This window comes from Channa argus, chromosome 20, assembly GCF_033026475.1.
Source record: "Channa argus isolate prfri chromosome 20, Channa argus male v1.0, whole genome shotgun sequence".
Classification (NCBI taxonomy): Eukaryota; Metazoa; Chordata; class Actinopteri; order Anabantiformes; family Channidae; genus Channa; species Channa argus.
Genome location: NC_090216.1, coordinates 9,298,354 through 9,323,833, shown reverse-complemented (window position 1 = coordinate 9,323,833; position 25,480 = coordinate 9,298,354). Strand labels below are relative to the sequence as shown.

At 37.6% G+C, this 25,480-nt stretch overlaps 1 protein-coding gene across 1 annotated transcript; it reads left to right on the top strand.

Moving 5' to 3' along the window:
• The first annotated feature begins 145 nt into the window (after positions 1–145).
• Positions 146–25,372, top strand: LOC137105337 (breast cancer type 1 susceptibility protein homolog). Its single transcript, XM_067487374.1, has 21 exons — positions 146–421; positions 998–1,086; positions 1,245–1,298; positions 1,384–1,464; positions 1,588–1,676; positions 1,765–1,801; positions 1,887–2,017; positions 2,191–4,872; positions 5,066–5,139; positions 6,265–6,400; positions 6,889–6,940; positions 12,417–12,466; positions 12,693–12,892; positions 12,974–13,061; positions 14,592–14,669; positions 14,832–14,872; positions 15,391–15,474; positions 17,728–17,785; positions 20,552–20,625; positions 21,225–21,282; positions 23,302–25,372. Exons 1-21 carry the CDS (start codon positions 398–400, stop codon positions 23,394–23,396), a joined length of 4,275 nt encoding a protein of 1,424 aa, XP_067343475.1. The 5' UTR covers positions 146–397; the 3' UTR covers positions 23,397–25,372.
• The last annotated feature ends 108 nt before the right edge of the window (positions 25,373–25,480 follow it).

The following is a 25,480-nucleotide window of genomic DNA, read 5'->3' as shown; positions in this document are numbered from 1 at the left end:
CCGAGCATATATAATATTTGGTTGTCTGTAATAGGTAGTAAGGTCTCCTTTGAACTGACACTTTCTGATTGACAGTAATCTCACAGACCCCCTGGCATATACTGGTGTTTCAGTCTGTGTCCTTTAACTACTTCTCTTCTCCTTATATTTATTTCACTCGTGCGCGCTTTCTCATTCCAAGACCACTATACATTTAACCTTATGCTTAAATGCAAAAATAACAAACAGGTTATGGAAATGCATTTGGCCGGTGATGACTCCGCTGTGAGCAATGCGGTTTGCTCTTCAGACCAACGGGTGGCGCAGCAACAAAAGCGACGAAGCGTTGTTAAGCAAAAGTAGAAGAAGACGATAGTTGCGGGAAAACTCAAGCGGATAGTTCCTGTGTGAACACTTTATGGCTTTAAAACAGAGAAACAAGGTAAAAATGGGTATATATATTGTTTTCTTTTAAGTTACGTTAGCCTGAGGTATTTGAAAATGCGAGATCTGTTTTTTTCCATATACGCATTTTGGACTGTTAGCGTTTTTGCGTCGATTGTCTCAATTGAGCGATGTTAGTTGTGTAACCTTCCAGAAATCATAAAGTTAGCAGCTTGCCTGTTGTTTTGCCCACGTTACCTTTGTGACATTGTCTATGAACACCACTTAAAATTTCTCTCATCGGTGTGTTATGCTTTGTCGTTTTCTGCGGATAACGATATGAGGCTCGAATCTCTGGGGCGCCCAATAATTCACGGAGAGTTAACGTCCTAATTTAAATCTAAGGTTACAAGACTAACACCTGAAAGATTAGTGAATTGACGAAGCATGGTGCAAACGTTATAAATAATGCGTTGACATTGTTATAAAACTATATGTTTTATAAAGTGAAACTGCCATAATCATTCTAACTCTTTGGGTGAATAATCAGCTGTTTATAGCCATGCAGTGAGTAATTTAAAGTTGCACTTCTGGAATAACATGCTCATTGCATGTCTATTTGTTTTAATTGTAGGTTCTACAAATAACCATGAAACCCCCAAAAGCCACAGATGTTAAAAAGGGGATATCAGTCCTTTGGGAGACTCTGCAGTGCCCTATATGGTAAGTGTCATTCATTGCAATAAATAAAAATAAGGATCTGCTTTATCAGTAGTATTTTATTCTCTTATTACTTAATATGAAGATTGTCTTTTGGAATAACTGCCATGACCTGAATTTACTTTGTACAGTACTTGTACTTTATATTATTTCACCTGCAGTCTGGATTTAATGACAGCACCGGTATCTACTAAGTGTGACCACCAATTTTGCAAGTAAGGAAAAGCTCATATATTCTTTTTCCTCTTATATGTTTACATGTACTCATGAATATTAAACTTGCTTTTTATGTTGCACTAGATTTTGTATGCTCAAACTTTTGGACAGCTCTAAACAAAGCAGGGCTAACTGTCCTGTGTGTAAAGCGAGGATAACTAAAAGGTTGGATAAACTCAATATGACTTTAAAATGTAAATAGTCATTGAAATATTTTATTATTATTGCCTTCATTATTAAATTATAATATGTGGCATGTGGGTTTTTTACTTTTTCACTTTACCGCAGGAGCTTGCAGGAGAGCCCTGGGTTTCAGAGACTTGTATCAGGATTGCAGGACATGATACAAGCATATGAACATGACACTGGCACTAACTGTAAGACTACATACAATAAACTTCTAAAACAACCCTATGACATTTAGTCACATTACATCAACTTTTAAAGTTACTATCACTTTTTCAGACTTCACTGGATTATCCCAGCAAAAAAGACAATCAAGGTAGGAAACCTGAAGATTAACATTTAACAAAGTAATGCAAATACTAGCTCACTTTGCACTCTGAATTTTATTTTCCTCTACCCAGTGTGACAGATAGCGATGCTACTAAATATCCTCATGATATGTCATCTGGCGATGCACCTGCTACTGACTGTGAGAATACGCAAAGTATGGACAGTGTTGACCTTCCAAGATCTCACTCCTCAACTATAGCAGGTAAGATCTTGAAGCCTTTTTTATTGGATGACCTTACCATGTCGAGTCAACTACCAAATGTGCTTATATGTAGAAACTCGTAGTGAGGAATGGTAGATGGCACTACTTGTAAGAGAGGATGATTTTGTATTTTAAAATGTATTTTACTTGTACTGTCCCAAATTATTTTGTAGCCAAAAATGAATTTGCAAGACTTATGGCACTTGAAGACTCAACTCCTTTGACAACAGAAAATGAAGGCTTGGACAGTGGCCTCGGTGACGCACCACCAACTTCTAAAAAAAAAATGTCTACAGAGCATTTGGAAACAAGCGAAACAGAAATTCCAGAAGTTGTGGAAAGGACAACATCGATACAAATGACAAGAGGCAGAAAGAGAACTTCTAAATTAAAGAACGCCTCACTTCATCCATTATTAATTCCAGAAGAGAATGAGCATAAACCTTTAAGAAAGTCCTCAAGGAAAAAACAGCAAAAAGATTTGGAGTCTGATAAGATTTTTGAGCAAAAACAAAAGAAAAGTGTAGAGAAAGTTGCTGAGTGGCTCATGAAAGTACCAAGTGAAGGAAGTCTGGAGTTAGAGAAACCTGACAAAGAAACGGATAACTCTGACACCTGTTCTTCCTCTTCCACAATAGATGTCAAGCAGCACATTACTGACTTGATTATTAAGAGAGAGGATCGTGTTAAAGCCCTTGAAGAGCAGGTGTTTGGTGCTGTCTATAAACGAGATCGACGATTGAACAGGACCAGCTTCCCTCTTCTACCAGCAACAGCAGAAAGCCAGGCACCTGAAAAAGCCTTTAAAAAAAAGAAGAGAAACAGTCTTACCAACTTGAAAACCAACTTTGAAGATAAAAGGGAGATGGCACAAGAAACACAAATAATAGAAACAAATGGCACCGGTAGTGACATTATTAAAGAAGCAGAACAAATTGAGCTCACGGAGGAAGATGGTATAGACAAATCTGAGGAAGAGTTGAACATCATGCCAGGAAGTGACAAAAATAGTGATAATTATGAAGGTTTCTCTTCTGTGTCTGATTTAGAACTGCAGCAACCAGGCACAAAGCTAAAGAAAAGGATTTGTAACACTCTGCACGAGGTTGACAGTGATTTAGAGGAGAAACCTAAGGCAAAGCCAGAAAGCATTGAGCAAAAGAAAACAGAGAAGAGGAAAGGTAAAAACACAAAGTTAGAAAAAGGCAAGCTCACAAAAGGGCCAAAGCCCCTTGTTCTGGTTGGAGTTCAAAGTGGAGAAACCAGTCCAACCATTAGACCAAGAGCCGAAGAAGTTCAAGTACAAATTGAAAACTATCCTAGCAGTGAGGACCAAGAAACACTTATCATGAGGAGCACCAGGAGAAGTAGAAGGCTTCAAGCCTTTGCTGAGGAAGTCAAGCAAGCAAACCTGAAAACTAGTGTACCTGAAAAAGACAGCAATTTTGTAAAGCAGTCTGAGGAAGTTAATGGTGGAACAATGGATGATACAGCATCAAATGGAAACATGACAAAGGTGTTCCAAAAGAATGGGTGTATTTTTGATCAAGATTTAGGAGGAATTGAAAACATGGAGCCTGTCGAGAGAACGTCTGATTTTAGACCAACAGAAGATCAAGAAGAGTCTATTGCTGAAGTCCCGAAAGTTGAAATTGTGTCTGAAGCTAGTGCTGCTTGTTATGTTCCTGTGGTCCCAAGTTCTGTTACTCCCGTTGAAACAGTAGTGGAAGATTCAGCACTTGAAAGTGACAATCTGTCTAATCAATGCCCAGACAATTTAAAGTTGAAAACATCTGCCTGTGACACTGACAATGAGGAGGATAGGAACGACAGTGAGCTGGATACAGAGCAACTGCTCAAAAGTTTCAAAGCCACTAAAAGAAAATCTTTCCATCTTGGTGGTCCAAATGTGAAAATGAGCCATAGATTGGACAAAGGGGACGCAGATCTCTGTGAAGAAAAAGATAATCTTCATGTTGGTTCTGATGATGAATTGTCAAAAAATAAGACAATAATCTCTGAAATCATTAATCAAGATGAAAGCTCATCTTGTAGTGATTTAATTTCCCCTTCTAACTCACCCATGTTGACAAGAAAGTTGCAAGCTGCTGAAAAACCTGATCAAAAGGTAGTTGAAGCCTTAATTCCTGATATAAGTTGTTCAGGTCAGGACAGCAATGCTGGTTATGCTCTTTCCAGGACCAGTGTTAGCAGTGCCCTTACTCCTAATAAGGTGTCAAAACATGAAATAGAAAGTCCTCATCTTTCTGTTGTCCCTCAAGTAGTAGATTTTGGGCTCCGCTTCACAGCCATTGAACGTGAAGAACTAAATGAAGCCTCTCAAATCATAGACAATCAGCTTGATTGTACTACAAGGCAAGCTGGCAAAGGGAAAGCGATTAGAGACAGTGTTTCCACGGGAAAAGATTGTTCAGTTAGCACAGCTGAACATGATGCAATTGCAGAGTCCTCTTTAACTCCCGATGGCCTGGTAACACCAGCCGTCCCAATGGTCCAAAAACCCAAGTCAAGCAGTGGAAGTGGAGAGCTCAGCGCACATTCCTCCATCAATACAAGGAGGAAGCGAAGGGCTCAAAGGCTTGAGTCTTCATCTGAGTCAGACAGTAGTGATTCCAATGAAGAATTGCCGACTTTGACTCAAATTTTTGGAACAGCAGCTCCGCCTTCCACTGTGATCGTGGATCAGAAAGTCTCTAAAAAAGCTAAAAGATGCAAGGCTGCACATGTTACAGCTGATGCAGCAGAACAACTGAGCCATCCACCCGCATGCCCCAGCCCCGACTGTGATAATTCCAGCCAAGCATCTGTGGACTTGTTCGGCACGCCAGATGAGTGTAAGTAGATTCTTAGCAATGCATTACATTTCATTTTAAGGTTTGTTACAAGAAGCAAGCTGCAGTACATTGAATCTTCTCTTTTAAAGATCAGGGACACGTGCTTGTTTCCCATTTTAGGAACTTATTTTTAGGATATGAGGAAAAAACAAGCATCCAGATACAAAGCGATTTGATTAATTATACTCTGCAGGTGATGCCCCCGTAAATGACACCAACATTTCCATTGAATCAACACAATTTTCCAGTGAAGTTCTTGTTACACAGGTAAATATATTTATTTCTTTCAATAACTTTCTTTCTTATTTTTTTAATATGACATAAAATCAGCTGTAGTGAAAGCCCCTTATGATTATATCAATGTCATATGTGCAATAATCAGAAAATGCTGTTTACCCCAGAAACTGCTTGGTTATGATTTGTTACTTTCAGTTGGACTTGAAAAGAAGTTTCTCTATAAATATCCAACAAATCTGAAACCGGGACCACACAAACCAAAAATCGAAATTTCTTTGCATACATTTTTTTGCATACATCAGAAAACATTTGTATCTGAGCCACTTGAGTGCAAAAAACATTTGATTTGGGTCATTTCAAAATGTAATGTGAACATAGCCTTGTTTGTTCATCATATGGTAAGTATGTGTTGTGCTCCTAGGAAAGCACTTTCATATTATGCCCCATAGAGGGCAGCCATGACATTGTCCTCATCCAGAAGCTGTCAGCTCCTGGATGACGGACTACCTCGCTCAGTAAAAAATGTCCCCCTCAGCAGCTTTCTAAATTGCATTTCATTTACGTTAGAGGAAATGCCGCCTTAGAGATGATTCTTGTTTTCTACCTCATTCATCTTCCAGCACTCTCACTTTTATCTGTCGACTGTATTTGACTGGAAGTTCGAGTTCCTTGCCCTGGGGTTTAGAAGGAGCTCAGAACTACACAGAACTGAGAATACAGAGATTTAGTATTATTGTGCTGTGTGTCTGTATACATAATAAATGCACTTTCACTGCAAACCCAGAGGATCAAATTCAAAATATAAGCCAAGCGAAGCATAAAATATACCAATAGACTGTAATCCTCCAAACCAGCAGCCACATCGGAGTCTGACCTTTTGTCAGTTTTCTCCCTCACTTTATGAACTCCCTCTCATTTCTAAATTATTATGTAATCACCTTCACACTCACAGACTCTGCTATGTATTCTCATCAATAACTGTTGTTCCATACTTTCTAATAACCACCAACTAGCTTAGTTTAACACCAAATGTGCAGCCAGTATGTGTAGTAAACATTTCTTTCCTCCTTTTATTTTCCCCTGTACTGTATAAATGTGACTAATATGCGAATATTTGCAATTTGTTCTACTTTACTTTGTTTTCTCTGTGTTAAGCAAAAGATAGAAATGCAGAAGGAGCTGGTGAGGCTGGAAAAGTTAATGGCTCTGGTGACTGAGGTGCTTCAGGAGAAAGAGGGAAGCCCGGCAAGAGACGTCCCCTCCGAAATGAACCAGAACAGCAAAACCACAGGTAAGAATAGAAAAGTTCTTAGAGATTACAGCTGAAAGAATTAGTTGATCAATTAATAAGGAGATAATTATTTGTTTTTATTTCTTAATAAAAATGCTACAAACACACAATCTCTCAAATGCTCTCAAATGTTATGTGAATGATTGAACAAATAATCTGTTGGTTCTTTGAAAATAAACGTAATCATTAGTGGCAGGCTAAGCTTTTAAAGCTACAAGTCCAGGCTGAAGTGCAGTGTAGCAGTAGTGGTACTTAACATAAACTTTTGTCCAGTGTTACATTTTTAATATGAAGTGTTGATCAAGGTAAAGATAATTTATTTTGACCTTGATTCTTAGAAGTTTTTTAATGTAACTGTTTTTTTGTTTGGTTTTTTTTTGTTTGTTTGTTTTTCAAACGATTGTAGCCCAATTTGTAGATTTAATTTGTATTCAAAGTATTCAAAGCTGTGCTAAACATTGATTGTCATTTTATGTCACCAAAACCAGATGCTCACAGACCCCTACCCTCTGCCCATGACACAGACCAAACTTCATGCTGGTAAGTAAAGATAGTTCAACTGAACACCACATATATCTGTCCTCAAACGATTTTCCAGATCTAACATGCAAAATTAAAACACAGTGTATTGTGTTGTATCCACAAGTGTTTCTATTATTTGTCAGTTGCTTCAGAAAATACGCCCATTCCCTTTTTGCACATTTGACAGTGTTGTAGATCAGCTCGTGAAATAAAAACATCGGTCTACAAATCAATAACCTATGATGGCATAGTAAAAGCTTTTTTACTAGCTTTTCCAAAAAACATCAGAAACTGAAATCTCTTATCTCTCTTACTTTAAGATACATAATTCAGTGTTTTGTAAAAGCCCCTTTTGTAGCAATTACAGCTTTCAGTCTTTGCTTAGTCTCTACAAGCTTTGCACACCTGGATTAGGACAGTTTATCCAATTTTTTTTCCCTGGCAGATCCTGTCAAGCTCACTCATATTGAATATATAGGACCACTGTGCCTCACTGTAGGGATGGTATTAGCCGGGTGAGCAGTTTCTGCTGTTTGTCGGACATAATGCTTAGAGTTCAGTTTTTGCCTCATCAGATCAGAAATCCTCCTCCGTCAAATTCTGAGTTCTTTATAGGCTACATAGCAATCTTAAAGCAGGTTATCATACTATATAACTTTACTTGTGACAGTTCTTGGTCTTCTCTCTGATCTGGGTAGTGGATACTCATTTCAGTCAGATAAACTTCTCTGGTCCTTGTTGTTTTAAACTTTTTACAATTTTTGAGGCAACTGTGTCTACACTCAAAGTTTTACAAATAACTTGTCTCTGTTGTAGAATTTATTAGCATCATATACTACAGGGGTCACCAACATGGTAGCAGGTCGCCCGCAAGGACCACATGAGTCGCCTGCGGGCCTGTTCTAAAAATAGCTCACCACAGTGCCACTTACCAATGAGCTGCATCTAATATTTTTGTTGCTATTCTTTTTTGAAATCACATTTGATAGTTATTGTGAGAAATCATTAACATGATCCGTGTCTTCACATAGATGAATATCATAAATGTAATTAATTATTAATAATAACATAGTTAAAGGTAAATTTAGCAAAATTGTTATTTCAAAAGTGTGTGTCAAACTGGCAGCCCTTTGCATTCATCGGTACCCAAGAAGTAGCTCTCAGTTTCAAAAAGAATGGTGACCCCTGATATACAAACACAATTAAACTGCCATCACTTCCGTCTGACACTAAAACATGCCTCCCAACATTAAGCCATTGTTTCTGTGGTATGCAGAAAATCATTGCAGTAGCTGATAACATCACTGCAAAATAATTCTCAAGAATTGGACAGTTGGAAACCAGTTTTCACATCTTCCTTCTGAAGGAGTCAGCAATCTTGAGATCTCGAGATTTGACATTTTCTGTAGTCATCAGTCTAATAATATCCTAATTGAAAAAAAGGATAGGGAAATGTCATCATTCAGGTATGGTCATGAGCATTAATATTCTAATTGTGGAAATTGTCAGTACTACAGAGTATATTCACATATAGAGTATATGAAAGCAGCAGTTGTCAGGTCTGTCCATTGCAGATGACACTACAGCCAGGAGAGCAGTTTAGTTAGTTTAGCTTAGCAAGTGGACTGGAAACAAGGGGAACCAGCTCGCCTAGCTCTATGTAGTTTTAGGTCCCCATTAAAGACCCAATACAGATACTGGAAATTGTCACATTTATAAAATTGTGAGTTGTTGTTTTTAACCTTTATTCAGAGTCAACATTTTACGTAGCGTCATGCACACACGATCATTTATCAATTTACCTTTGTCCTTCACACTTTGTAATTAATAATTATAACAAATCACATGGTTAAAATGCACATTCTCTGGTTTTGTTTATAGTATATGTTTTATTCTATTTTGGTTTTACAATGTACAAATTACATCAAATTTTATACATAACACCCCCTTTTCAGGGCACTATACAGCAAAGTTATGTAAATAAAATTGATCATGTTTAGTAATACTTTGTGTATACCATGCGAGTCTGCAATTCATAGACATCAGTTACTGCGTGTCCTCTTTGACAATGCTCTGCTAGGCCCCTATTGCCAGAAAGTGGATGTAAAACTATTCGTGGGTGGTTTCCAAAGTGAAACACAAACAAAGTGGGTGGACCTATTATTGTGCAAGACACAGGAATAGTGTGTCAAATTAGAAATGGTCAAGTCAATGCTAGTTAACCAGTTAGCTAATCTGATGTTAATTTTAAGTGCAGATAATCCTTAAAGTCTAAAACACACTTCAATAAAAAATCAAATTAAATGATATCTCCCTCAGTGTGCTGTATTTATCTTCTCACATGGTTGTATATATTGATAATACATTTTAAATGGAGCTATATTTCAATACAGCCACGTAAAGCAGAACAATAACTGAGGCAAGTGGCATGTAATTGGTCTCTTTCAGTCTCTAACTGAAGGAGAAGGTTAGGGTGTGTGTGTGTGTGTGTGTGTGTGTGTGTGTGTGTGTGTGTGTGTGTGTGTGTGTGTGTGTGTGTGTGTGTTGCTAGTTCTCAGAGGGTGATGCATCTCCAGAGGACGGACGGATAATCTCACTAATGAACCAAGAATCTGCTTATGTTGTGGAGAATAAAAAAGTCATTACTGACTGCATCTTATATGTCATTTAGAGCACTTAGAGGGAAACTTGTGTTGCCACAGTAATTTATCTCTCCCACTTCACCGCCCTCCCCCAACCTCTCGCCTCGCAGGGTTCTAAGTGCTGTCCTCCAGGCAAGAGAGAGGGAGACTTTAAAAAAGACGGCAGATGGGAACACGGAGGGGTTTAGCTCTACAAGTTCTAAATTAAAAAGCACATATTTCATGATCTCAGTAGTGAAACTGGAAAGAATAGTTGGCACTGAAGTATGTGACAAGTTTTCAATGAGCTGTTATCACTTTGGTGCAGGTAATTTAAATGTAGGCAATCTGCCAGTTATCTGTATTCTTGCAGCTTTTGACTGAACAAATGAACCCAAAAGATTTTAAATTCATATGTGCATGTCAAATAGACCACAATCTAATGGTAACAAAACACATGAGTAATTGGATATTGAGTTTCTGTCAATAACAAGTTCTGATCCAGCACTTTTATCGTCCCACCCAAAGCATCTGCAGAGTCACAGTTTTATTGTTTTTGCTTTCCACCAGCATATTTTGAAATAAAACTAACTGTGAATTCAAATGGCTGTTTTTCAAATTTAAGGATTTTTCAGCCCCTTATTTTTGTATGATGCAGAAGAATAATGACCATAGACATACAGACACTGTACCCCTAAAGGTTTTTATGGCCAATCAGCATGATGTTTTTCATCACATGCTAAAGATGCTAAAGACCAAGCCAAGGCCAAGTGAGGATGACTGCAATTCAGGCCTGGCAGAGCATCAACAGGGACATGGTCGGTCATAGGCTGCAGATACAGTAGACATTGAATGCAAAGGATTTGCCACTAGATATGGTATAACTTTATTGTTGTGTACATTAACTTCCAGTTATTCTCCAACTGAAACTGGAAGACAGTATACAGAAAGCTACAGTGTCCATTTGATGTGAATACAAACGCCCTAAGATTAAAGTTGAGAGTCAGTAGTTTGCACTGGAGCAGGGACAAGTGTGTTCCTGTTATGCTTTTTGTACGCACTGTATCCTGGAGTGTCTGTGCTAAATTAGAGAAGCCAGACCTGTTTAGACATGTTTGACTGCTGAGTGGCATCATCTGGTCACATCTATCCCTGTGTATCTTCTAGTCGGGCAGAAACATGTGAGTGGAATTTGGTCAGTTTATCCTTTTTCAGTTTGTGCACGTTGTTGCTATATTTGAGTTTGTTGTTGTAATTTGCTTGTGTTTTGTCTTTTTTGCATACGTTATCTCAAGCTGCATTGTATCAAGCTCTCAAGGTCAGAAAATAGCAGCACTTTAAAGCAGACCACTTTCTACTTTAAATGCATATTTAAAATCAATCAAGCTCAGAGCTACAGTGCTGTGAAAAATGTATTCACTGATTCCTTCTTCAAAGAAACTCTAGAGCAAATAAAGTAAATTTAAGTTTTAAATGATAATTGCATTTTCTGAAGCAAAAGGTGACACAATCTACACTGTTTCTGGCTTTGGGGCTAAATGTCTTCCCATGTGAAGTTACTTTTCTTGCCAACCTGCCCAGTGTTTTGTCTTTTGTTCTTTCTAGCCCAATTTCTTTTAAATCTGTCTTCGCTTTCTACTCACCCCAACTGTTTGAGGCAGATAGCAGCCCACCCTGAGTTTGGTTCTGTCAGAGGTTTCTTCCTTTTAAAGGGATTTTTTTTCCCCCTCTCCATTGTCCGTAGTGCTTGCTCATGAGGAATTATGGCTTTTTCCAGTAATCTTGTACAGTCTCAACTTTATGTAAAGTGCCTTGAGATGAATTTGTGTAGTGAATTGGCCATATAACAATAAATGTAATTTAATTGGAACTGAGGAAGACTTGGAACACAAATGTACCTTCCCAAAAATGGCCAAAGAGTCTAAGAGCAAAGCAACAAGTCATCCAGAAATTAACAAAGAATCCAAGGAAAACATCAAGGAACTGCAGGCTTCTCTTTACAATACAATTTACCTTTCATGACTCCAGACAAACGACACAGGATAGAAATAGCATTTATGAGCCAAAAACCACTGCTAATCCAGATGAACATTAAGGCTCATCTGAATTCTGCCAGAAAACCTACTGTATATGACCCTCAAATTCTGTTGGGAAGAATGGTAAATGGTCTGCACTTATATAGCGCTCACAAACTCACAATCACACACACACACACACACACACACACACACACACACACACACACACACACACACACACACACACACACACACACACACACACACACACACACACACCGATGGGGGAGCTGCTATGCAGCTGGCCAACACTCACCAGGAGCAACTAAGTTGGGGTTCAGTGTCTTGTTCAAGGACACTTTGACATGTGACCGGAGGAGCTGGGGATTGAGCCAACAACTGTGATATTGGTGGACAACCGCTCTACCTTCCTGCGCCACAGTCGCCCAGAACTGTTTGGAAGACTGTTAGGTTGGCGTAAACCAGGGTTTCATAATAAGGGTACAATACCTATAATCAAGCATGGTCCTGGGCGACTTGCCATAATTGAGGGAAACATGAATTCAGTCTGTGAGGTGAAACTATTGCAATGGGATTATGCAGTAAAACAATAATTCCCAAGGAAAAGAATACAAGTTCTGTCAAAATGGCTCAGAAGGAATAAATTAAAGTTTCAGAGGGGGCATCAAATTAGCAGTGGGCTTATGTATTTTTCACAGCACTGTACGAATATGTTGTCACTATATTTAATATACTGATTTTGTAGTCAGTGCACAACATCTCCTAATTCAACAACATTTTAGCTTTTTTCCTTCATTGTCTAAAAAAAGGGTAATAAAGATGTCCCTTTTGCAGGGAATATGCTCCAGATGTACGAAGAGACCCTGACACAAAAGCATCTGAAGGTAAGAGGGGTGACATGGCCTAGGGTGTCAAACCAGGGCAGTGTTGTAACCGTATTTTTTTGTAGCACATGAGCAGAACGAAAAATGTTTTGTGACGTTGTCTCATACTCTATGACACATTAACAAGAAATGTGTTTGTATGTTTTTAAAGACATTGTGCCACATCAGATTATGCCGTGTCTGTCTGATGACACACTCTGTTTGTTTTTCCCTTCTCTTTCTGTAGCTGTGCAGCGATCTGCACACACAGGACAGAATGTAAAAAGCACTGCAGCCCCCAAGACACCTTGTTCAGCAGCCAAAACACTAAAGAACTGTAGTTCCCCATTAAATGGCCAAGAAGACAAAGAAAACAGCACCCCTCCAAGAGATCGGATTAAAGCTAAAATGATACTAGTGTCATCTGGATTAGAGACCAATGAACAGGTCTCAGTTATGAATACATTTATTTATTTGGAACTATCCACAGTAGAATACATAAAGTAATCAAGTTTTATTTCCTTACAGATTATGGTGAAAAGGTTTGCCAAGCGAGTTGGTGCCCGTGTTGTTTCCCAGGTGACTCCAGAGGTGACCCACATCATAATGCGCACAGGTAAGTATGCTCACATGCAGACAGTGTGAGTACATATAAACATTGTTCACTTAGGTAGGACTGTATCTGTTGTGTGTTTTAATTAACTAATTGATCACTGGTCTTTTAATTAATGGTTCTTAATTGGTTTGATGAACAGTAAAGCAGTTAAAGCCACTCTTAAAGCACCACTTTAAATCTTCTAGTTTGCATTTTTGAATATTTTCTTGACCAGTAACATTTCCATTTCAAGTAGTAAATTTTCTTTCTACATGTAGTTAGAGCTCGTTGTTTTAAAATGTCCCTCCTTCAAAGATAGGCTTTCTGTTTCTCTCTCACCCACAGACTCTCATCCGCTTGTGGCTAATTACCCTCTTTGATAGATTATTTTTAATTTCAAAGCGCACTGTCTCCAAAGCACCATATTAACTGTCTTTGTTTAGGAAGGATTTCTAATGGCAGTTGTTTCCTGGGACACAAAGGTGGTGGGGGGGGGGGAACGGAAACAAGGGCCCTCCTTGATCTTTGTGGGTTAAAGTTGAAGTGGAGTTGTGTTTGGGGCATCAATAAATGCACTTGACTCTTGCTTGTAATACAAATCAATGTATAATGCCATTTTTAAATTATAACTTTATTCATTTGCATGGTGAACATGCTTTTATTCTTACTCATGTGAACCACCTGTTTGATTATGTTCCTACCTAGACCATTATAGAAAATAAAACTCTCCTCTACTTAAGAAAAAAATTTTTCTTTAATAAAATATTCCCAGAAATGTGAGGAAAACTATCTTCTGTCCCATTTATCGTCTTGAAACCACTCAGCGAGCTGTTTGAGAGAGCCGAAAAATAGAAATTACCTGATTTGCTTCAAACTCTTAACATTATGGAAGCCTCGTTTGTTTTATTGTTTTAGCCACTTTTTGTCATTAATGACAAATTCAGCCCAGTTGTTACCTCTGAAAATGAGCATAATTAACTAGCTACCATGGGAGATTTTTATTGCAAAATTTATGAAAGAAATTAAACCTGGGTCTCGAGAGAACAAGTACAGTACATAAGTATATGTGTAAAGGTTCTTGGGGTAATTTTAAAGTTTCAGTAGCATAAATGGTAATGATTAAATAATAATTTCTAGAAAAAAGTGGGCAGTGGTTGTAGCAACATATTGTGTTTATTTTGCATCACAAAAAAGCAGTCAGCCTTCATTGCCCCTGACACATATGGTCTTCATATTTCTTATGTTGAGTTTTGTTGTCCAGTTCTGATTTTTGTCTGAAATTCCTAGCAGTGCTTTCATAGATATTGCATTTACAAGAATGAGTCAACATCACAGGCCTTTGACCTCATACCATCAAAATCTACAGTGATAAGTTCATCCTTGAATCCAACTAAATAAATGTTGACTTATTGGACCGAATGAACAGCCTACTATTGGAACTATAAATCAAATCATACCTCCTTTTATGTTTTAATGATTAGGTTGTGTAGGAGTGTACACACACTCTCTGCACATCATTTCACATGTAATTCTTCTTTTTTTCTGTGCCAGATGACCAACTGGTATGTGAACGCACACTGAAGTATTTCCTTGGTATTGCAGGCAGGAAGTGGGTGGTGAGCTTCCAGTGTAAGTGCAGACTCACTTTATTGTCAAGCTCCATCACTGAGTTTAGAACAATTACTCCACTCTGGAGTAAGAGGAGTGTTACATAAAACAGTAGCAATCAGAATAGTGTTTGTGCCTCAGACAGAAACCTCATAAGTTTTGGTTCTTATTTCCTCTCCACAGGGATTTCAGAGTGCTTCAAACACAAGAAACTGTTAGATGAGGTATGCTTGCCTGTGTGCTCCTTAAATTTGCGTGCTGGAGATTTCCAGTAACATCTCTGTATGTCTCAATGCTGAATTAAGGCTCCATGATGAATTTCTCCTTGAGGTTTGCAGTGATATCTCATAAATTATTTGTCATCCATTTGCTTTGAAACCCCTGCATTTGGTTATTTGCTACACATGTATAATCCTTTGCCAAGCTTTGTTTAGCATCAGCATTAATTGAAAACAATTTCTCAGTTGTGCAAGCCATCCTGTAAGCATCTTCTGCATTATATCGAGTACATAAAAATAGATTTCATGTAATTATAGGATGAACTTCCTCAAACGGAAGAATGTTCAGCGTTGTGGTAGGAGTGTGTTTTGGCCATAAAATATCATATAATATATATTATATATTTCATATTTATTTATTTAAAAGCTGATGGCAAAAGGAAAGCTTTTATACGGTTGTGAGTGAGGTTCATGCACTGCACTTCACATAGATATGCTGAAGTCAGTTTGTTTGCATATGACAGGGTCCCTTTGAAGTGAGAGGTGATGTGGTGAACGGACCCAACCATCAAGGCCCCTCGAGAGCTCGAACCACTGAAGACAGTAATGTGAGTATGTTACACACTGAACAGGGCTGTCTTGTATATAGTTCATATTAGATTATACAATAGTGTATTATTGTGTATATGATGTAACTTCTACTGAAAGTTGAATCTAAAGTTAGGAGTCTCCCTAAGGGCTTTATTTTATTTTTTATAAATTGTTTCCCAGTAATTGTTCCATTCAAACTAATTCTAATGTCTGTCCGGGCTCGTATGCTAATGCTTCTAGTCATGGCATACAAAAGTCCATGTGTACATTTGTGCGAGATTCAGTCAAAATTTGTCCAGGTTAGTGTTGTAGTCAAGACCACCTTAACCAAGACCAAGTCATGACCAAGACCTTTACTTTAGTCATAGTTTGAATAGAATAGTTAAATTAAAAATAACCCACCTTTTTTTTTTATATATCACACACAACAGCTAAGACTTTTTAAAAAAAAAATTAATACTCAGAAATCTTAACCTGTGCTAAAACATTAGCACATACTGAATCTGCTACTGATTGCTACTACGCAAAGTACTTCACAAATATTCTATCTATACTTTCAACTACAGACATATTATTAACTGCAGAGAAGACTGCAGAGAATTTAAACATCATAAAGTAGTTTTAAAATGGCATTTTAGTTAATGAAATGAAACTTTACAGAGAAAATGTTGAGAGAAAAGGGGAAAGCAAATAAAAGAAAAACAGGGAAGGTGCAGTTACATGGCATTTGATGTATCTTAAACAGCTGGTCAATAAAGACATGAAAACATGAGTATAATTTAACAGTTGCGGAAGCAAACTAAAAGCAATGCTGGCAGGCGGAAGCAGAACCGTATATACAGTATCTAGTGAAGAGACCTCTCACTTTTTTTATCAGAATGAATAACATTATTTTATTTTCACTTTATCAACACATTACATGCTATACTTGTGTTGAGTGATTGGCTACTGTAGTTGTAGCCAATCACTCAGCACAAGCTGTCAAAACATGTCAAGATCAGTCGGCAGGGTTCCTAAAAAAAACAGTTTAAAATGGGTTGATAGATGCTCATAGTGATGTGAAAACCTATTGGTAAGAAATGAAAAGGAAGGAAAGAATATGTCCACAACCACACACAATATTCTACGTCTGTGAAGGAAGTTGGCACTTGAACCCGTTTTCTCATCTTGCACCAGCCTTTCAGCTCAGCCCTTGTTGTAAAAGTTAATTGTAGTTTTCCTCCTTGTATAAGGCCATCGGGACTGGCTCTGTTACCACTGAGGGGTAAATTCGAAATGGCTAGATGGTGGCATCATTGCCTTTAAAAAACCTCTGCTAATTGAATTAATCAGTAATATCAGGCTGATTTAAGTGGCTTCAACACAGTGCCAGCACTTTGATGATAGACAGATTGTCTTGGTTATATTCACTTTCTGACAAACAAACCAACAGATGAAATGAAGGGCTAAGAAAGTCTGTCACCAGAATGTTGATGTTTAGGAAATCAGTCAAAGAAGCTCTGTGTTTGTGTGTGTGTGTGTGTGCAGTGTGCACATTATCACATCACACAGTCTTAATACATCCTGAAGGATATTAGCTGTTGTCTAAATTAAAAATCTGTAACAGAAACACTTTTTCATCTCACTGAGCACCTCCGGCTAAAGATCATTATGGATGGAGAGGAAGGTGTGAGGAATGAGTATTTCTCTCTTTAGTGGACGTTTATCTTCCTGACACTTCCATCCAGACGCACACTGTATATGAGTCTGTGATTTGAGCTGCACATTTACTTTTTGTGCTTACCACGGCTCAAGGAAGCAGTTTTACATTCCCATTTCAAGCAAGCCTATTGACCTTGTGTGCAATAAAACAATGTGTCCCTGGCGTTGGGCAGGTAATTTTTCTTTGCGTGACGTTACAGTACCTCAATGCAGGTGGCTCTCTTTGCTCAGTTCAGTTCAGCTCTTTCCTAAATATACAGTATTACAGTGAAAGCAGAAACTGAGCAAAGTCCTGTGGTTTTATTTTACACATTAAGTGAGTCATGCCTGGTATAATTTGCAGGATGTGCTTGGTGAAGCATTTCAGCTGCACCAGTCTAACCCTTTAGACAGGTGAAGAGTTCAGAAACACTAAGCTGTAATGGTAATGGCTGTAACGGCTGCTCTCATGCAGTGCTATTGAAAACTGCCCGAAGGTTAACTTCACTGAATAACTGCTCTCTGTAGAAATTCAGACATCTCATTGTAGATTATTTTAACGTTATCTTGTATCTTCTTTTTGTCCTCAGCTGCTCATGAGGGGCTATCAGATCTGCTTTCAGGGGCCTTTTACAAGCATGACTACAGGTAAACCACCATCAAGTGATCTGTGACCACAAAAAACTGTTTTCTGTGAACTGCATGCAACCAAGGGCTGAGATTTAACATGTAAAGCACTATGGGGATTTATTCTCTGTCATGTTTTAAAGAGTGAATCTGTGCGATATTTATCCTTCTCTTGAGCACAGTTTACTAGTGGCCATTAAATCCAGCTTTTTGAGGCTGATGTACAAATTGCCATTGAATGTGGAGTTATCAGTTATTAGCAGTTATATTTAGGTTTTGGCAGGTTACCTACTACCTACTGGCATAGTTATTATGAGAGAGATGTCTACAAAATTGATGACATCTAGCCATCATACAAAATATGGGACCCTGCCAGAGTTGTATTTACTGATGCAATTTGAAGTTAACTTACTAAGGAGGTGGTTGGTTATAATTGACAACTTGGGTAACAAACAGAGGGGTTTGAGACAAGACACAATTGCTCATGTCCTATTTGACATCGTTCAACAGGGACCTGTGCACAGATGATGACGAAAAAGTAGGCAATATTTACAGACACCGCAAGCAGTTTGCAACACCAACCCGGCCGTGTTTACAGAACATACTGCCATTGCTATTCCAGCAGTGTAGATTGTGCTTTTCTTAACAGCAACACTTGTAAGGACAAAACTGCATTGAGTTAGGAGCAACTTAAGCACAAGTATTAACGGTTCTAACTCAGTGTTGATGTCATGGATTGCAGAACCACATAACCACATCCGTAGTCAGTGTTGTTTCTGTATTTTAACCCAGCCAATAAACTTTCCTTAAGCATAACATCTTGTTTTTGTGCTAAATGTAGCCAAAAGCTTGCATTTTTATGGGAAAATAATGGTATTGTGGTTCTGTGAAGCAGGTACATTGTGGACCTTCTATATGTTGCTAACAACAACTGATAAGGGCCATTAAATGTCATGATAACTGTGTTCTTTTTTTAATTCCTGTAAACTCATATTTGGCATTTTTGAATGGATCAGATTTTAATAATGATTTAAAAAGAAATTACACTTGGAAGTACGTATCAGAAGTATTGTACTCATACTGCGGGGATGTGTGTGAAATGCAGACTTTTGATGAGGTGATAAGTCATTGATGAGTCTAGCAGAGCTTTTTTATTTATTTAAAATTTTCTTGTTCTTTTAAGGAAACATATTTGCCATTATAAAATTCCCTTGTGGTATTTCTGAAGTTTTAACTTAGTCATGAAATACTAGTCATTTCCTTTTTCTTCAACAACTCAGATCTTCTTTCTGTGTTCTCTCTAAATCTTATGCTGTTCTGAAGACAAAAATGAATTTTACACGTTAATTTGCATATTCTTTCAAGACAGAAAATTGCTAAAACCCTGGGGTGTTATTTCATGGAAGTGTTACCTTATTGCAGCTGCTCTCATACAGTTTGCGTTGTTCTGTTTTTCCAATCAAGGATTCATTTTCGCAGCCACATTTATTTAATTTTATTGATGTCTATGTCCTGTAGGACTCCAGCAACCAGTTTGCTTTAAGGAGAGAAACAACATTGATAATAATTAGAAGGAAAGTTAAAGTAACTCACACAGGTGTTAGCTTGAAACCTATGCTGTATTTTTACCCTTGTCATTTCTGCACTGGAGAACAGTGACGATAGATTCCAGCATGTTGGTGGATTAAATACGGACTTTCGAGCTGTGTGATGTTATCACAGTGCACAGTTGTTGCTAAGGAGTCCTTTAGCCCCTTGGAAATTATTTCTGAAAAGAAGGTGGAAATTTGCTTTCAGTGGAGAAGTGTCTTTTCAGTTTCCTTTTAATTGGGCAATTCCAGACTTATCCTTCCAATGTGGATGAATGGACAGATCATGGGTGACTGTCTCAAGGGGCACATTGCTTAAAAACCCACAAGACAGCATGTTTTGTTTTCCTTCTTCCCGGAGCTCTTAAAGTGCTCCCGCAGCATCGTCTCTGATGCCTGCCGGATCGATGAAGCTTTGCTAATGGGTCAACATCTGCTAGCTAGCGTGAGTAGCTTAAAGACTTTCTTTTACATGGCACAGACAGGAGGATAGACTCTGTCTTCTTCAGCCTGACAGGATTTCATCAATTATTTAAGTGCTCATGTTTGTGTATATTACAATTACAGTATGTACAGCATATTCTACATATGCAGTGTTCTCATGTTAATAAACAAGGGAAACTGTCAAATTCTTTAAGGTGTGTTTACTATCTTATGTTAAAAGCCCATTTTCTAAAATCAAGTTAAAGAGTGAATCTGTGCGATATTTATCCTTCTCTTGAGCACCGTTTACTAGTGCCCATTTAAATCCGCCTTCATGAGGCTGATGTACAAATTGCCATTGAATGTGGAGTTATCAGTTATTAGCAGTTATATTTAGGTTTTTGCAGGTTACCTACTACCTACTGGCATAGTTATGAGAGAGATATAAAGTAATGACATCTAGCCATCATAAAAAATATGGGAGCCTGCCAGAGTTGTATTTACTGATGCAATTTGAAGTTAACTTACTAAGGAATTGGTTGGTTATAATTGGCAAGTACGGTAAAAAAAACTTTTTTTTTTTTTTTTTAATCTAGTTAAATGTGTGATGGCTGTGTGAGATGCATTTATTGATTTCAATGAAGACTAAATAATTGACCTGTTTTTATTCCCATGTCAACTCTATATTCCTTAATGTATATTATGATAAAAGTAATTCAGGTGTGCGGGTTCCCCCACAATAGTCAACATTTGTGCGTGTGTGTTTTTGTCCTAGACGAAATGGAGATGATGGTGGAGCTCTGTGGAGCAGCTGTAGTTAAAGATCCACTTCTATTCAACAGTAAACAGGTAAGAGTGTAAAGCCTCTACAGTTAAAAACAAAGAAAAGAAAAATGTTGTCTTCATATTTGTCAAAATCATTTTACTACTGAAATGCATGAATGATTTTATAGTTGAGTAAGATGATGTGATTATTTAGCAAAACAATAATTTAATTTAAAAAGAAATCATGACCTTTGGAGACTTTCCCAACACTGCAACAGCTTTGACTCATAAACCTGGAGCCTTCTTAACAGATAACTCTGTTTCTTGCTTAGCATTGATTTTATTTTATTTTTTTTAAATGGCCAATTTTTGCAGTGTTGTTTAGCAAATGTCATAGTATAAATGATTAAAATTGACTAATGCTGAAAAACCCCAGATGCAGAAGCTGCCACAGCCTGATCAATGATCCTTAAGCCACCAGCTCTCAGCCCATATGCTTTGTTTTGCAAAAAGACAAACAGACTGTGTGTGTGTGTGTGTGTGTGTGTGTGTGTGTGTGTGTGTGTGTGTGTGTGTATTTTATTTATTTATTTATTTATATTTCTATTTGACTGGCTCAGAGTATGTGTTCTATTAACTTCTAATTAATCCTACATTTCCACTAATTTCTTTCTGTTACACAGAAATCCCATCAGTTGCTTATTGTACAGCCTGGATCAGAGTTATCGTCATCATACAGCAGTGAGTCTCACCTGAAACACATTTTTACCTGTTACTTACAGTATTTGCCTGACTACAAAACAACATACTTTCAATCTTAGTGAGAAGTCACACACTGTTGATGCCTCACACGATCACATGCTGTATACTATATAAAATTTCTTGTCAACATTTTAAATGTTTATTTTTAATAGTTGTTGAGCTTGGATTACGTTGGTAGCCAACAGTATATTAAACAAGTTTACAGAGAAAACTGTTATTAAGATTTTGGGAACACATGTATCTATACAAACTCACATAAAATGACTAATAACATTACAATAACAACAACAAAGAACAGCAGTACTTTTTTTTACAGTTGCTTCTCCATATCAGGAACCTACAAAATCCATAAACTAATCTGGGCTGGTTTAATTACTTTAAGGCAAATAATTGAAGGCAGTTAAAAGGTTTATTAAAGACTGCCTGACAATCATAGTTTTCATATAAACTCAACCGAAACAAATCGATGATGATTTATAACTTTCTGCTGCAGAGGGTGGGGTAAGTGCAACCAGAACGCTCACAGTAACAAACAGACAGATCAATCATTACAGACAATAGTAAAAAGCTTAGAACAGCTTTTAAACCAGGCCAGAAAAATAATCAACCTTTAGGGAATTTAACACCATGTTGATAACCGACAACATTTGAGATAGGGAAATGTATTGTAGCTCACTCAAACCAAACCTTTACCACTTGATCATAATTTTAACAATATTAAGACATCTTACAAAAGGGGTTAAGGCACGTGTTGTTAAGGCACATAGACAAGAAGCTTCTATGTGCCTGATCCCTTACAACCTAAGTATGTATAATATTTGATGCAGGGAGCAGAGGATGATCGTGCTCACAATTTGGACATGAAAACTGAAAAATGTGTCACAAAATATAAAATGAATAACATTTTCCAGTAGCAGTACAGCTTCATAATTCAGTGACGTGACCAACGTTTTCACCACAGCTGGTGCTTTTTAACACAACGAAATTTGTTGATTAAAAAATAAATTTACTATATCAGTCAGGGATTGAAACACTGTGTATAGTCAGATTTCCCATCTAAATGTAGTGAGGAGGTGGCCTTCACAAGCATAAATGTTCTTGTTGGTTTGCCTGTCAATGCACCTGTATTCATTAGCGTATGGATTGAGTGCGTTTTCGCCTTTGCGAGGACCAGTTGCAGAGTGACATAATTGTGACATGGCAGCTGCTGGCAACTAAAATCAGACAGGTTCCCAACAAGAGCGAAGGGAGTGACTGTGTGTGTGAGGGAAGTAAGGCAGCAGAGAAATAGCCAAGAGAAAATGTCAGATTGGAGCAGGGGGAAATGTCAAAACAAGTTGGCCACAGAAGAGAGAGGCTGCCACAGCACGAGGATAGCTGACAGTTTGAAACAGAGTGGGAGAAAGTGGCTGCGAGTCCTCCCGCCTCCTGGTATCCTAATTTGCACTGCTGCATATTTAATGCAGCTCTCCCTCTTCCAAGTCCTCCGGCACTTGTAGCCCAGGTAATCAAGCTGCCCCTCCCCTCCCCTCCTCTGTCCCTCTTTCATTCTCTTCTTCTGCACCAGTGATCGAAATCACACACATTTCTCCCTTTGTCTCTCAACCTTTGTCCTCTGATGTAATAAAAAAGTGTGACTGTGGTTAATAAGAAGAGTTCTGCATGTTAAGGCAGTAAAAGACTATGCTACAGATTGGAGAAATTTGCATCCTTTGAGGTGGCTCTCTGATTCGTCCTTGCTGGACACTTTTTGGTCATGTTTGTTACACCATTGACTTTTATTCATTCTGTCTGTGATCTTTTTTTATCTTTATTGATAATCATGTGTCTGTCTTTCAGCGTATAGTCTTACAAACTTAAAGGACAGGGCTAGTAATTCGCTACGCTGTATTTTTGTTAAAATAATCATGGCAATAATCATCTCCTTTTACATATTGCATTTCTTCATTCACTATGATTCGTCTGTCTATAATTCTTCAAAAAATGTCTGTTCCGCAGGTCTTCCTCGACAAGCCACAGTTGTGTCACGCGGTTGGCTCTTGGATACAGTTGCAACCTACACCCTCCAAAACTACAACAACTACACCCCATGAGTTGAGGAGTCGGTGCTTTTTCTTTTTCCCACGGCTCATTTTACAAAGCCTTTTTTAAATGTCCAATACTGTAGTTAAACTGTCATTTACGTGTTTTGCTGATAATCTGAAAGCTCTGTGTAGTGTGTGTGTGTGTGTGTGTGTGTGTGTGTAGTGTGTTTGTGTGGATTTATATAAAATTTAATCAACAGAAGATGCTTGAACTGAGTTGTTTTTACAGATATTAATACAGACATTTGTCAGTACAACCAACACAAACTATAAGAAAACCAAACATTTTTATTAAGTAATAACATTAAAACCATCAGTTTGACCCTTATTTGACAATATTCTTTGAAAGAAGAGTTTATCTCAGTAGTTGTGAAATAACTTGTTAACTTACCAGGAATTTGGTGCCAGGCGACATCTAACTTCTGTGAATCTGTAAGCGATTAAGCAGACATCATTTTTATCGCAATTAAAGTCATTTGGTGATTCTGAACAATTTGCACTATTTAGTACCTACGTTCTCCTGTCAGGACTTAATAATATACCGTCTCATCATTCCTGGTATCAAATGTTCCCCCTTCTGTTCCACACTAACTGTCATTTGGAAAATCACTGATGTAAAGGGAGTTTACTGGTCTTGGCGGATAGGTTTCCTGACTCTGGCCTTTATGCTACAACGTGTTCTGCAGAGAGTTCCTGAATTATTGAACAGCCTGTGTGTGGGAACAAAATCAGATGGATTTTACAGGATCAACCTTGTAAGGGCACCCAGTGACCTCTCTGTTCAAACAACGTACAAGTGCTCAAGTAACCATGGGAAGATAAAATTTGCAAATCAGGTTTGGCCTCAAAGTATTAATAAGTAGTAATTAAATGTGCTTTTTTGTGGTTTACTTTGTTTTTGTTATTCACTATTGCTAAGTTAATGATTAATTACTTATCCAGCTGGATTCACATTCTATTGTCAAAATATGCAATAAGAACTTCCATGCAATACTTTTCATAAGTAACAGTTTATATTCTAGTTTTGGAAAGAGTAACAAAAATAATTTCAGGTTTATTACCTGCCTACTGTCACAAGCACTTGACTGCTCCTTTTTTTTAAAATATACCGCCTCCTCATCTACCCCCCTCTCTGTTTTCACTCTTGTTTCACCAGTTTTTATCCAACTCTATCGACTATAATTTACTGAAGGATCCTTTTCCACTTGCAAAATTCAGTGCAACTTCAAGTTGGGGATTTAAGCTTTTTGATGCTGTGTAGCAATGTGAGCTTATGCCATCCTCAAACTACATCAGTGGACTCCATTATAAACTGAGAGGCATTTTGTGCACACTATGTAATGTTACTAGTGCTTTATGACCAACTAGTCCTGTCTCTGTAATGTATGATATTGTAATATATCTGACTGTAATGTAGAGGCATTTATTTTATAACTGAAAACCTGAGATGCATCGTATATATTCTTATAGCAAATTCTTATATAGTTCTTATAGTAAATTGAAATTAGTTCATTGGTCTGTTATACGTTTTACACTATTACTAGAGTTTGAGCTCTGTAGTTGTGTAATAACTTGTTTACTTGTTAACTTTTTATTCTTCTCCAGAGAAACACGAGCTATCATTAGCTATTTTTTGATCTCTTTAGTGCATATGACATTATAGCTTTGCACATATACTTAAAAACAGCTGCAAAGGGGTCTTTCTACTAGGACCTCTAAAGCTCAATAGCCAGTCTTGTGAAAAGTTGCTCCCAAGTTGTCCTATTCCTTTACAATTTTGAACTCTACAGTTGGTACTTTTGCTTTTATCCTACACATTCCTGAAAAACAAGATGTCCTACAATATGCAGACAGTGTATCTTCAGCTATTGCAAACATATTACCTTAAAAATGCTTGTTTCTACATTGACCAGAACCTTGAGATTTTTCAGGAAGGGTTGTTAATTTGCAGTGATGATTCATGAAATAACCAGAACTAATATTTTTAAGAAATCATATATAAAGAAACACAGCAGTACAATGGAAGTGTTAGAGACGGGCAGAAAAACATTCTGCTCCTGCAACCACTTTTCAATTGTCTGAAGAATAAAATC